This window comes from Carassius auratus, chromosome 32 (assembly GCF_003368295.1).
Source record: "Carassius auratus strain Wakin chromosome 32, ASM336829v1, whole genome shotgun sequence".
In the NCBI taxonomy this organism is placed as follows: domain Eukaryota; kingdom Metazoa; phylum Chordata; class Actinopteri; order Cypriniformes; family Cyprinidae; genus Carassius; species Carassius auratus.
In genome coordinates, this window is record NC_039274.1 from 33403383 (window position 1) to 33418248 (window position 14866).

Consider the following 14866-nt stretch of genomic DNA (forward strand, 5'->3'; position numbering starts at 1 on the left):
AGCATACGCTTCAGTGATTCACGCTTAGACACAGCAGGTTAGCGGTTTTTGTTTTGAAGCATAGAATTGAACTGCATTGTTTCAGAGGGGAGAGAAACATACAGAATACGCAAGTTTGAACAACTGTAATTTATATCTTTATTACTTTAAACATTATCTGAGAGTCAAAAAAATGTACAGAATGAAAATGAAAATACGATTAAACTGAAATGCTGCACACATTTGTATTTGTCATAAAGGCGAAAGCCTATGACAGAGGTCCATGCGTACAGTAAAGCTGATATATAGTGCGGCTCAAGGCTGGTCCGAGATTCCTGCAATAATAAAAAAATAAATAAAATACATATACATCATAATATAGCAACTTTAAAAATGCGTGTTATTTAAGTCTCTGAGGCTCAACGAAGAATGCATTTAATCTAAAATACAGAAAAATACTAAAATTGGGAAATATTATTACCATTTAAAATGTCTGTTTTTAATTTTACTAAGTTAAAATGTGATTGTATTCCTGTGATTGTAAAGCTGAATTTTCAGCATCATTACTCCAGTCTTCAGTGTCACATGATGCTTCAATATGCTGATTTGGTATTCATGTTTTCTTGTTGTTATTAATGTTGAATACAGTTGTGCTGCGTAATATTTTGGTGGAAACCACAACACATTCTTTTCAAGATTCATCGATGAATAGACAGTTCAAAGAAACAGCATTTACTTGAAATAAAATGTAGAAGCTGATTAATTTATTGCATCCTTGCTTAAAGGGGGGGTGAAATGCTATTTCATGCATACTGAGTTTTTTACACTGTTAAAGAGTTGGATTCCCATGCTAAACATGGACAAAGTTTCAAAAATTAAGTTGTACGTTTGAAGGAGTATTTTTGTTCCAAAAAAACCTCTTCCGGTTTGTCACAAGTTTCAGAAAGTTTTTTTAGAGTATGGCTCTGTGTGACGTTAGATGGAGCGGAATTTCCTTATATGGGTCCTAAGTGTGCACTCTTCTGCCGGCAGAGCGCGCGCTCCTGTATAGCAGAGCAGAGAGAGGCTGTGCACAGCCTGATCAGAGCGAGAGCGTCGCGAAAAGTCACAAAAGAAGTGTGTTTTTGGTTGCCAGGGCAAGACAACCCTGCACAGATTACCAAAAGAGAAACAGCATTAAGGGACCAGTGGATGGAGTTTATTTTTACAGAGCATCAACGGAGTTGTGCAAGTGTTTTTGTTTGTTCCCTGCATTTCGGATTGCACATCGTTTATTTCTTAAGGATAATGCAGTCCCAACGAAAAAGGGTCACGATCGTGTGTTGAAACCGCAGGCGGTGAGTAAAACTGCTTCAAATATCTCTGTGTTGTTAACTTAGCTATCAGTGCGTAAGCACATCAAGTAAACAACATGCGATGTTGTCATCAAACTGAACTTTCCACATGTACAGCTTAAAAAAAATTTGTTTTTTTTAAATTAAAAAAAAAAAGACGACATAAAGTGGAACTTAGTCATTTTCCAAAACCGCTAAGCAAATATATACAGTTTCAGTACATACCACATAGCATACCGCCTTTGCTGATGCTGCTCTTGTTAAATTTCAGCCTCTGGATCTGTGTCACAGCTTCCACATGCTCTCACCTCAAAAGCCTACTGGCGCTCGTGATTCTTTAGCTCCGCCCACACGTCACGCCTCTAGGCGCTCGTGTTTTTCCGGGGAAAATCGGTACAGACTATCTTTCTCTTATAAATATAATAAAAATAAAGACTTTTTGGAATTATGAAGGATGCAGTACTACTCTATAGGTACTCAAGATTAACAGGATATTGAGTGAAAACGAGCATTTCACCCCCCCTTTAATAAAAATAAAAAACATTTCTTTAAATGACATACTAATAAATACTTTAAAAATCTATGTATGTATATATATATATATGTATATGTATATATATATATATATATATATATATATATATATATATATATATATATATATATTCTACATACAGATAGATAGTACAAACAAATTAAAGAACAAAACAAACCTTTTGAGTTTTCCATATTTGATGGATGAAAGCAGCTTCTCTTTTTCTGATTCACTGGAGCACTGATCATATGCTTGCAATAAACTACAGAAAGAATGAATGATTAAAAAAATAAATAAAATCAAGCAAAGCCAATAGGCTTTTCCAGATTATTAAGCAAACCAATGTGTTTTATGACAATGTCGTCTGCATGTGTTACCAATAAATTGTTACAGAATACAGTAATTTTCACATCATACAAGTGAATAAATGTCTGGTATAGTAGAATATAAAAGAGTGATTTAATGAGTGAGTCAGTGTCTGTGATAGTGGAATGTAAATTAGTTTTAATGAGTGAGTCACACCTGCTGACTGTGCTGTAGTGCTCAAGAACAGCGGCTGCTTTATCACCAGAGACTCCACTGATCTGCATAAGCTGTCGTGCAAACACTTCTCGCACTGTCTGGCACTGTGTTTACATGAGACAGAGATCTTGATTAGAAATAATAGTAGGATTTATGATGATAAAAATATTTTCTCACAGAAATTCATGTGATATCAGGACAACAAAGGTCACCAGCTTTATATATCCAGTACAAGCCAATTCTGATAAAATAAATATATATATACACAGTATTGGTTGATCCTGGATATTTAATTGCAATTTGGTACTTGATAAGAGTAAACAACAAACAAAGGCTGTTTTCAGGACTTTCTCATTTCAAAATGAATATTTAACCATACTTCATAATGTATAATATACTATTGTGATGTCACTTTTATGAGTCACAATACCAATTAAAATTCTTTTTTTTAGTACAGTTCAATATAGTCATTCATCATACCAGCAATAATTATTTTCAGGTCATCAGGAAATCATATCGGGCATAATTTTAATATCAGTGCAACCTTACTTTCTCATATGTGAATTGATTTGTTGACATTACCTTGTTCTTAATAGCCCCATAGTTAAATTCTGTGAAGGTCATGAGAGAACAAGAAAGGTTTTCCGTTTGCTCACTCTCATCTCCTCCATCGCCCTCCAGTTCTCTGGAGCGACAGAATAACGTGCAATTCTGACAATGAAAAAAGAAAAAAGGAAAAAGTTTCAATAAAAAAAATACACTAATTAAGAAGTGATTCACGCATGCTGCTTTGATTTGACTGTAAAACATACATGGTAGAGTTTCTGGAGGTATCTGGTCATGATGGTGAGGTAAGCAGCAGACTCTTTCACATCCTGTACACGCTTCACAAAGAAGCCGTCAACCACCTGCGAATTACACACTTATACAAGCACATCATCGTCGTCATCCACTATTTCATGATGGTCTGTATGGCCTGCTGTATACCTGTGTATTGGCTATTGCTTGTTGTAATGTACTCTCAGGTATACTGAGATGAGCCGCCGCTGATCCGCACTCCTCCACCAGATAAATGGGCTTACGCAGACCACACCTCTTCAGTCGAAACTACACGAGAACACGAAAGGAAAAAATAAATAGGAAAATATAACTCAAAATAATTTTTCAATTCTTTTCATTATATAAAGAGCAGGTTATCAAAAAAATGGGACTTAATGGGTTCATTTTCATATTATATATAGGTCATGTTTCAAACCTTTTGCTCTCTGAAGCGTCCATCTATAATGCTTCCACACAGATCATCCATCCTCTTCCTCTCAATTATGTAATCAAGCACCAACTCTTTCCCCACAGGTGGACGAAGCTGTCCTGTAGGAGGACACAATTTTTTGGAATTGGTACATGTTGAACTACACAATAAAAATTCCCCAGGAGGGCCCCAAAAAGTTTTCTCATTATTTAAAGGAATAGTTCGACCACAAATGAACATTTGCATAAAATTCAGGCCATCTAAGATGTTAATAAATTGGTTTGTTTAAGGGAAAAATTTAGCATTACATCACTTGCTCACCAATTTATTTTCTGCAGTGAATGGGTGCCATTGGAATGAGAACAAACAGCTGATAAAAACATCACAATAATCCAATTTGTTCCAAAGAAGGAACAAACTCATCCAGATCTTGGATGACCTGAGGGTGAGTTAATTTACTTTTCTTTGGGATTAACTTTGGGATTTAAATTGTTAAATTGCTATATTGACAATTTAAAATACAATTTTAAATAAATAAAAAAAAAGATGTAGAATATGAACATTTTTATTACAACACAAGTACATATCAGCTAGGATAGGAGTGTTGAGAACAACTTTATATAAATGTCTTCATTTGACCTAGTAAACGTTCATTGAGCAACAATGCCATCTGCTGGTTATTAACTAGTCCTAAATCTGTTAAACAACGGAAAAATAGCTAGTTGACTTACCAGGAACAGGTGTCACTTTCTCACGTGCCACCCAAAGAAAATCGCCCACATTCAGTTTCCTGATGTCAAAGGTCACACAATTCCTTTGCAATTCCTTAACCAATTCTTGTTTGCGACCACTGCTTCCCCTGCCGAGTTCAGAATATCACTGTGATGTAATTCTACTAATTATTTTCTGTTTTATGAAAGACAGTTCATTAGAGAAGCTTGAACTTCAATCTCTTTTCCTCTTACCCTGTTGTTTCGATGACGTCGACACACAACACAATCTCATAAGAGCCAGGTGGAAGATGCCAACCCATTGCTGCTCTCCCCGTCTCTAGGGTCTGAGGTTTTCCCGCGGCATCTGATTCAGAGATCTGACCTCTGGCCTGGTTTACAGAAAGAGCTGGGACAGGCCTTTCTAAAGACTTGCTGGACCGACTGGCAGATGAAAGTTTATACAGTTAATATGTCACCACTGGCACTGCTTCATACCCCCCCAACACACAAAACATTTTTGGCACGTCTTGGCAAAAGCCAACCTGCTTCTACATACCAACGCTCTTTTTCTTCCTGCTGCTCCTCCTCCTCCTCTAAAGTCAGGTCTACGACATCTGGTCCATCCCGAGCATGCTCCTCTTCACTCATTTGCTCCACATGTTCTTTATCCATCCCCGTCTCTTCAGAATCCAGCTTCTCGGCTAGAGCCAGACCCTGATCGGTCAATGAATACCTGAAATAAAAAATGGAAAGAGGGATATTATGAGCAACTGAACTCACGCTACAGCAGAAATCCAGGGCTGGGATTGCAGTTTACATCTCACCTGGCAGGATTGTGTGTCTTCACCAGAAGGTCTTTCTGAATGAGTGTGCTCACCGAGGACCATGCAGTGTACTTGCTACCAAGATCAGGCTAGTAGTAGGAGAAAACAATATACTTAGGGTACAAGCAGTGGTTATAGTGAGTCTTGTGTAGAAGTGAGCGGTTTGCCTTACCACTGTGAAGGACTTCTCACACAAGGGTTGTGCCTCAGTTTGTAGTTCATTCCTAAACATGAAGCCTTTACTGCCAGGCATCTAGAAAACAAGGGACAAACTTTTACCCTTGCATTTTATAGAGTGAGTAGGCATCCGCCATTTATTTGATTGTTTTTAGCAGCCTTGGTTTTGACAATTTATTTAAATAGAACATGAAATTAGATGAAATTAAATGTGCTCGTTTTACCTGTGCGTGTCTATACAAAGTGAGCAGTACAGCGTAACCTCCAGACCTCTTCTGCGGCACATACTCTCTCTTTTTCTTAGTTCCCTTCTCCTTTCTTACTTCTCTTTGTGTTCGCTTCTGCAAAACGAGTCATTAGTTTTCTAATATTAACACAAACAAGTACATGCAACTCTTTTTCTGTTTTAAACCAACCATATGTTCACTCAAGTTTCCCGAAGGTTCATTTGTGGGTGCTTCCATCTGTTTGGAGGAAGCCATGTTGCTCCTCTGGAAAGAAGGAGCCAAGTGGATTGGAGCATCAGAACCTTTTTCAGGAATAATTCAAGATTGTAAACATGAGACCAACAGACTAAACCTTGGTTTAAGATGATTAAAGGTTGTGGGTACTCTAAAAATTTGATAGGAAGTTACCGTCTGCACTAAATTGAGGTCCCTGACCGTTTTCTCTATAATGCTTCTGCAGTCGCTCGTCCAAAATCTTGCAGATCCCGTCACCGAAATTCTGCAGGATCTTCGCCTCTTTCCCGTTTTTCAACGGCAGAGGATATTTTTTCAAAGAGTTTATGGCCTGTTGAAAACAAACACAGCACTTCAGCCACTGAGTTTAATCGGTTACTAATGGATTTATTTACAATCGCTCACCTTCTGATACACGTACTGCGTTTTCAGGCCTTTCTCTTTGGCGCTGTCACGCAACTCTGTTAACCACTGCAGGAATAGAGGGTTTGGGCATGAAGGTACCGGGCGCTTGCGACCCAGACACACCTGATCCGTCGGCATATTTGCATCGAGCATGCAACTTACATCCTATAAAGTAAAAAAACCATCCATGTGCTTAAATGTTTTCAATGCAACTGACTTAATCTCATTATACGAGAGTGGACACGTAACTGTTACTATATAAATGTATGTACTTTCAAAACTAAACGAAGAGCCTATTTGCACGTTTAGTGATTCGCTTGCAACCGATGTGCTAAAAACCTAGATCATCATCTTTTAAAATGCATGTAAATTATTACAATTATTATATTATCTGCAGGGTTTTGGGACGCTGTATTTACCTTAGTTTAGCTGCCCACCGCTTCCCCGCCTGTGTTTTCGAAAGCAGTATAGTTCCGTCATTTCCGCCCGACGATACACAGTAGCGCCACTCCAAGGTTTGTGGTGCATTTGAGTAAACCTCGAAACGTAGAAACATGGCATATTGCATGAGAGTTGTTTGGACTACACATACATCATAATGTTTGGATGATGTTTAGATTGATGTTTTGCAGTAATAGGCTATTTAACAAGTGGTTAATTTACCAAACTTGGGCTTGATTAATAAGCAAGCCTACAATTCATCTCAATTAAACTTAGGTTTGTTTTAACAAGAAATTCTTGTAGGTATTATAGTTTGAAAGGGTGGTACTGAATTTGTTAGTGCTGTTGAAAATAACGGTTTAAAGGGATAGGCACCTTTGAGCCGTTAATGCCTGATGGGCCCATAATGAAACAGACACTGAATTCCAGAAACAAGACCAAACAAGGATCTGGAATCCACCAGCAGCCACCCACTGAATCTCTTTCTCTCCTGCTGTCTCTTATCCATGCTCTCTTACATGATAATTTTAAAATGCTTTATTGTTCACAACTGTTTGCATGCATGTATGCATGCATGCAATTATACATAAAAGTACTTTAAAACATGAATAATTAAGTTCTTAGTAGTTGGGTTTCTGATAGTATGTTGCTTATTCCTGAAATAATTTAACAATGAAACACTTTTTTTAAACCATCAACAAAAACACATTTATTGTGGAGGTGTGTTGTTATAGATTGCCAGAGAGCCTACTTAATTTATCTAACAGTGACAAGAAATTAAAATGTTATTACATTTATGATGCTTTTGAATATAAAAAATACAAAAATAATAATGCAACCCAATAAAACACAAGTATTACAAGTATCAAAGGTTGTTACATGTGAAAGTAAATATATAAAATCTAGCAAAAACATACCCAAGAAAATATAAAAACTACACCAGGATAAATATAAATCTTTTATGATAAATTTATGCAGGTATATATTACATACAGTAGTACAGCAACAACAAAAAATTAATTTCCTTTTCAAAATCCCTTTTTTCAAACATTCAGAGACTGCTGATATGTAACTATCAGTCGCCACAGAGTTCACAAAAGTATTATTTTAGTGTTGAAACATTGCTACATAAAATCATTGTCACACACACTGTAAATGGAACAATTTAATGTCACATTCATCTGTGTTTTTCTCCTGAGTTGTGTTTCATTACATCTATTTTAATAATAATAGTATTATTATGTAAACTGAAGTAGTGCATACTTATGCTGTAGAAGTTATCAGCTGCTTTTGTGCATTACACAGGGAAAAGTACAGCCCGATTGTGCAGCAAAAGTCTAAGCTGAATCTCAACACACTACCATTTAAACAGCATTTTGCATGACTTTACTTTCCCTTTTTAAATGACTTCTTCCCTTATTGTCTGTATTCTGAATGAAACATAAAATCACCAGAATGCACATTAATGACATCCCTTAATATATACACAAAAATATTGTTTAAGAAACATCCCTCTCTCTACCTCCCTCCTGACCCTACAGTATCATCACTATTATTAGAGAGAGGGGAACCAGGTTGGGAGATGTCATCTTTAGTAGCATTCCCCACTGGTGACAGTCTTCGTGCCCCCTTGGCCCGCAGGAGGAGATTGTTTGGATGTTTAGTGTGGAGGTGATGCAGCAATGCATCCTGGGTAGAAGCCGTAAGGCCGCACTCTTCACAGACGTACAGCTTGCTGCGGCGCTCTTTGTAAGCGTACTGCTGCATGACACCATGAATCTTCTTCATGTGTGACTCCAGAGAGCAGCGCTGAGTGAAGGCCTTCTCGCAGAGATTGCACTTATATGGACGAACACCTACAGGAGGAAGAGAAGAATATTCTTGTTTTAAAAAGTTGAAGATGTTTTGCATGTTGGTATAACAGCACTTTTTTCTTTTACTAAAAAAAAAAATCTAACTGAGAAAGAAATCACCCTTTTTTAAATGATTTCATGATTTCAACATCTATAGCAATAACACATTTCTTATTATTTTTAATGTTGAAAACAGTTTTCCCATTTATTTTATTATTTATTTATTTTTTGCGGAAAGTGTTATACACTACTATTCTGAAGAAAGTAAAGTAAAATAAATTAAAACATTTTATTAAGCAAGGACATTAAATTGCTCAAAAGTGACAGTAATTAGTAAATTAAGTATATTTATAATGTTAGGCTGTAAATTAAGTATTTTTTATGATATTACATAAGATTTCTATTCATTAAAGAATCCTGAAAAGTTTATCATGATTTCCACATATGTTAATGGTAAGCAGCAAACAGTTTTCAATAATGATAATACTTAATTATTAATAACAGTGTACCAATTATAATAATATATGAGCACCCATTAGAATGATATCTGAAGGACCATGTGACAATAAACACTGGAGTAATGGCTACTGAAAATTCAGCTTTGCATCACAGGAATAAATTGCACTTTTAAATATATTCAAATAGAAAACAATTATTTTAAATGGTAATAATATTTCACAATATTCCTGTTTTTACTGTATTTTTGACCAAATAAATGCAGCTTTGGTCCTTTTTAGAAAAACTTTTAAAAATCTGAATTATTCTAAAAAAAATTTAACTTTAGTGTATCTATCTATCGATCTGTCTATCTGTCTATTTAAGTTTTTTGACCTCGTAATGTTTCAATCCTCTTGATCTTTCAGTAAAAGTCTTGATCTTTCAGTAAAAATGCTTACACAACATCCAAGTCTCACAATCCAGTCAGCAGCCAATTATTTGTGGCAACGTCTACTTCATCGCGAACAAATAAAGCTCTTACCTGTGTGTGTGCGGACGTGCCTCTTGAGATCAAAGGTGTCGTTAAAGCCCTTTCCACAAAAGTCGCACAGGTGTCTCTTCTGCTCGCTGTGACATTTCAGGTGTCTGTTTAGCATGCGCTGGAACTGGAAAACTTTTTGACACACCTGGCAAACATAAGTACCACCACTCAACTGCACTGAAGGCGACTTAGCGGCAGGAGGGGAGCAAGATGTTGCTATAGAAGCAGGTGTACTGGTAGTTACGCTAGGAACAATAGCTGGAACCTCTTTGGGAAGCTCACCTGTGGTGACCTGCAGTGAGATAACAAACAAAGAGGAAAATATAAAGATGAAATTAGTGGTAGTGGTAGTGTAAACACAAAAAAAAAAATAGTAAAGTGATATGAGTATAACCCATACACACAAGCAATTTGCAAATCAATAATGTTCAACGGTGGCACAATGGCTCTGCAGCTGAATATGAGCTTATTGCCGCTGTAACTAGACCTTAGATCAATATAGTAAAGGTAAACATTTTCCAGAAGCCTCACCTTTATTTTAGTGCGCTCATATGTATTGTTGTGTGTGCTTCGGATGTGCTCGGTCTCTGGACTCTGGCCTAGAGCAGTGCATGATGGGAGCTCAGCGGCAGGAACCACTGCACCGGGGTCATTGGTGTACATCTGGTTGTACGTGTATATGCTGTGGTCCTTGCGAGTGGACAGGCACAGTGCCACCTCTGCTGGACTGGCTTCGGTCTCCTCTCGGAGCGCAACGGGAGACATGGAGACTAGAGGAAAAAGAAGAAACGATGGCGTCAAATGTTAGAAGTAGAGCAGAAAGCAACATTCATTGTGTCACCACAATATTTGCTTTGCTTATTTGGCCCGAGTATTGTTTAAAGACAAATGATGACAAGCGAAAGATGTACAAATCTTTCCAGCGTAACATCTTGGCTTTGTGAGCAAGTGTGGATTACAGCCGACATAGCTGAAGATGAAGGATGTTATTTGTAGACAATCAGAAACTGGGTGTGTATGTGGCTCTCGAGGCTAAGGGGGACAGTTGTGCCTCTGGGCCAGGTGTGTGAAAACACGAGTGTGAGTGGGTGGGTTGGCTGGTGCGCATGAGTGTGTGAGTGTATTGTGCCTGGCTGAAGTCAAACCACTCCTGTTACTGCTTTACCAGTCAGACCAGCTGAGCTAGAGACACAGGCTCGAGCTCCCTTTATACAAACCTCCACGCAACACAATACATCAGATGGATAATCTGCAAATGTTTGCCAGTCTATCATATTCTTTCCTGAGAGGTTGTTCGATAATACTAGCTACTGAGAGAGATTATTAGGTCACTGAGAGAGAAATAGAAAAAACATTGGTTGCATGGAGATAGATTTCAGATGGTCAAGAACACTACTAGTAGTAGCCTGAACAATGAATCTGTTGATTCTGGTGTGGCACAATCGACTGGGTTGCAAATTATAATGCAAATATCTGATGTGTGCAGTGGCTAACGGTAAAATGCAACAATCTATTTCATAACGACCATATAATCCAAGCAGATTTATAGAATTACTTGGTTTCATGTCATAAAGAAATCCAAGTATTTAGTGGTAGCCTATGTTTAGTAATTAGTTTGATGCTGAAGAGACCCGAATGTATAAATGTGAATGCTATATTTTATAAGTTATTCTCATTATTATTATTTTTTTTTTCTAATATAATTTATAAGTAAAAACGATACATAGCAGTGATTGTTTCTTTTTGCCTTTGCCCTGGAGTTTGCCAACACCTCCCTTCACAGACAGTCACACAACAAATATGATATAACCAAACAGGTCTTAAATATCACAAATAGATTCGACTTAGAAAAGTATTTTGGGTAAAAACTGCATTTCATTTAATTAATTTTTTTTTTTTTATTATTATTATTTCATATTTGATCGTATTACCGACTATGACAAATCCTGGTTTATTAGTCATTCAAGCAAGTTCGTAGCCTATTTAAAATAGCTAGATTTTCAAAATGATTACTATTATTTTCGTTTCTCGTTGTGCTTCAAAGTCAGTTTCACCCTTCTCTGACTATTTCTATGCGTGACATGGCAGGCGAAGTAGAATAAAAAAATTAAAAAAACTAAACTAAACTAAAGTTAAAGAATGGGTTTTAAACAAGAGTCATAAAATGGGTAGGCGACGTCGATAAATATTTAACAATGCTTGTGCTCCGGGTTTATTCAGCAGATATCGAAAAGTGGGGTGAAAGGTACACTCGCTGTGTGTGTGTGTGTGTGTGTGTGTGTGTGTTTGCTAAAGGTGTAGCGGGAAGAGGGAGACAGCGCGGCGAAGCCCGTTATTTCCTTTACCGCTGTAACCATTAACCCAAAACCATATCACGGACGATAATCTAAAGGACCACGATGCGTTAAAACGGATGTTGCATAGATTAGAAAGAAAGAAAGAAAGAAAGAAAGAAAGAAAGAAAGAAAGAAAGAAAGAAAGAAAGAAAGAAAGAAAGAAAGAAAGAAAAAGATAAATTAGATTTTTTTTTTCATGTCAGGATTGCTGTAGAGAAAATATCAGAATAAATCCATTATTCACCTACAGTCTTTAGGCAACTTAGCTTTTGTTTACAAGTCGGTAAACGTTATGGCAACACACGGAACAGGTACAACAACCTTCTGACATACCTGCATGAATCAAAGGTATATGTCTCTGTTTCAAGTTGGTTCAGTTTATGAATGGGCTGTTATGCAAATAGATTAAACTTTCACAAAAACTCGCAGGCTGACAAAAAACATCTGAACGCATTCTCTTAAAATGTCAAATTTCTTGCCTACTAGGCTACACACATTTTGATTGCTAAATTGTTAACCGTAAATAAAAAACAAAACAATAAATACATAAAAAAGCACTATAGTGTAGCCTAATAGGCCTATCTCAGAATATCTTAATAGGTCTGTAATATAATGATAAGTGCAGAGATTGAAGAAGGGGAGCATAATGAACGGTTGTGTCTATTCCGTTAGGTGATCCGCAGTAATCTAAAAAAAAAAAAACCCCTGAAAATTAAGCAATTATCAGTTACTTTCTTATAATACGAATACATAAATATCACCCAATCTAAAAGTTATTAGTTATTAGATAACAGCCTTCAAATGGAATTTTCCCTTACTCTCTAAACTCTAAACAAAAAAGGCTAAACCTTAGGCTATAGGCCTAATTTCAGAAGACTTTAAAGGTTTTGTGAACAGGCCACTGGCACCGTGTGTTGCAATGAGTTTCACATTATAAGGAAGACAGCTGGGTCTGAAGGTCAACCAAAAGAGCAATAACGGCCCGCTTACACATAAACTCATTTTATAAGATCATGCTTAGTTAAATCACACACAAAGAAATTGTCACATTTAGATAAGTTTTATATGTAGGTAGGCTACTTTTAATTTACTGGAGCCAGCCAAGGCACACACACAAAGTTAAAAATTTTTTTTTATAAAAACAATAGCCAACAAAAAATAAGCTATTCAATTACGCAGGACTGTTCCTAACACTGTTCCTGGGAATAAACTCTTGTTTTACTGAATGTGCCATTCGATGCACCCGTACCGTTATCCGGATTGTGAGCTAAAAGTGTTTACTTCTGTATCGTCTCACCTGGAATATAAATGTCTCCGCGTTCATGATCCGGTAGATCGCTCCAGTTTCTCTTGCCGAGTGAATTCCACGTTTTCTTCACTAGAAAAGCTCGTGGCATGGTCTGTTCCCGAGGTCCTTCCCCGCTATCTCCTCAAAATTAAACGGCAGGCTTTTTAACACCGACTTACTTTTGGAACAACTGCTCCACAATACAAATTAAGCGTAATGTCCTTCTTGGATGGTGTTTTCAATTGCCTTATCCTCAGTTTGGAAAAGCAAAGCCGAGCTCTTCGCTCAATACGGACACCTCTTTACTCCAAACTTTTTGTGTCTACCTGTGCAGGTTTCCGTGGAGCTACGTTCACCCGCTTCTGCGTACACCTTACGCCGTCTTCCGCTACTCCGAGTTCACGAAGTCTTGCTCGGAAATACACTCAGTCCGATAGGTTAAGACACAGCTAGGTGTCTTTGTCAAGGAGGAAGGTGATGTTTGTGGCAGGTAAATAGTCCAAACTGCTCAACCGACGGACGACAAAGCGAATTTCAGCGGCTGATTAGAGCGCAGGTACACATTTCGTGAGGAAACAGGTAACAGTGCGCATGCGTCTGAATATAACGGTGACAACAAACCCGACCCAGTCCGGCCTCTGCGTCTTACCTGTCCAACCGGTTTTCTCTCTCTGTCTCCCCCCCTTCCCCTGAACAATTCCGCTTCAAGGTGGCACCGGTGTGAATGTAGAGGTAATAGTCTACGAGGTAGGATGTGACCAAAAAACGAACTAAAAATAAATCTTACACCGATTGTATAGGCTACAGTTAAAGTTGCATTTTACACCATGTGAAAGCGTGAAAGACTGTGTAGTTTCATTCCTTGGGATTTTCTCTGACACCTTAAGAGCATTGAGCATTTAGCCTATAGGCTATATGGTCAAAACAGCTCAATTGACAGAAGGTAATTTAGTTGTTGTTTAGTTTAAACTCATATTGCTTATTGTTCATTAGACTATAAGCATTAGACATGGGAACAGCCAGGTTAGGTTTCTTGCAACTCAACTGCCAAATGCAACTGCACACTCTGTCTTAGTCCCTAAAAAATACAACTTTAACAATTTTGCAGTGAAACTTCTGAGACCCAATCCCTCCAGCATTTCACAGTTTATTTATGAGGCAATTGATAATGGCAGCTGAGCTAACAAAAACACCTCAAGTGTACACAAAACTGCAGTTCATCATGATGCTAATCGAACAATTAGGAAAATACTCAGTTCCAGCAGTTTCGTGTTGGCATGCAAGTTTCAGAAGACCATGCGGTTTGTGTAGTTTTGTGTTAGCCGAAATGACTGCTGAAGTTGCAGTAAACATATTGTATATTTTCCAAAATGATCATGCTGTTCTTCGGCCTCCGTGATATGAAAACCAAATTTTATATGAATTCCTAACATGCTTATTTTTTCTCAGTCATGTGCATTAGCTATAAATGACCTAGATAATAGGAGAAGAGAACAGTTTATAAATGGAAAACAGGTTGAGGTAAAAAGAGCAAACAGGTGGAAAGATGAAGAGATGAAGAGATGATAGCACAAATGAGAAAGAGAAAGACTGAGTGAAAGGCAGAGGTGTGCAGAATGACAGGTATGCTGTCTGGGCTGTTGGAGTGGTTGTGGCAGGACATTTGGCTTAAGCTTTTTTTTTTTTTTTTTTTTTTAACCAGCTTCTCCATCCAACTCATTAATAAAAATGAATCTTAGTAATTATCACAATTTCAAACTCAGGTCTATA

The 14866-nt window shown here is 37.4% G+C and overlaps 2 protein-coding genes across 2 annotated transcripts; both read right to left on the reverse strand.

Annotated features, from left to right (window-relative positions):
• Positions 1 to 114: 114 nt before the first annotated feature.
• mus81 (MUS81 structure-specific endonuclease subunit) lies at positions 115 to 6691 on the reverse strand. Its single transcript, XM_026216636.1, has 17 exons — positions 6619 to 6691; positions 6200 to 6364; positions 5969 to 6125; positions 5750 to 5862; positions 5558 to 5674; positions 5329 to 5409; positions 5157 to 5245; positions 4889 to 5065; positions 4585 to 4773; positions 4351 to 4478; positions 3626 to 3738; positions 3358 to 3477; positions 3183 to 3278; positions 2953 to 3081; positions 2371 to 2474; positions 2027 to 2110; positions 115 to 314 (listed from the first exon to the last, which is right to left on the reverse strand). Exons 2-17 carry the CDS (start codon positions 6350 to 6352, stop codon positions 248 to 250), a joined length of 1917 nt encoding a protein of 638 aa, XP_026072421.1. The 5' UTR covers positions 6353 to 6364; positions 6619 to 6691; the 3' UTR covers positions 115 to 247.
• An 894-nt stretch (positions 6692 to 7585) lies between these two features.
• LOC113052242 (putative transcription factor Ovo-like 1) lies at positions 7586 to 13781 on the reverse strand. Its single transcript, XM_026216639.1, has 4 exons — positions 13106 to 13781; positions 10004 to 10242; positions 9473 to 9764; positions 7586 to 8496 (listed from the first exon to the last, which is right to left on the reverse strand). Exons 1-4 carry the CDS (start codon positions 13203 to 13205, stop codon positions 8159 to 8161), a joined length of 969 nt encoding a protein of 322 aa, XP_026072424.1. The 5' UTR covers positions 13206 to 13781; the 3' UTR covers positions 7586 to 8158.
• Positions 13782 to 14866: the final 1085 nt, after the last annotated feature.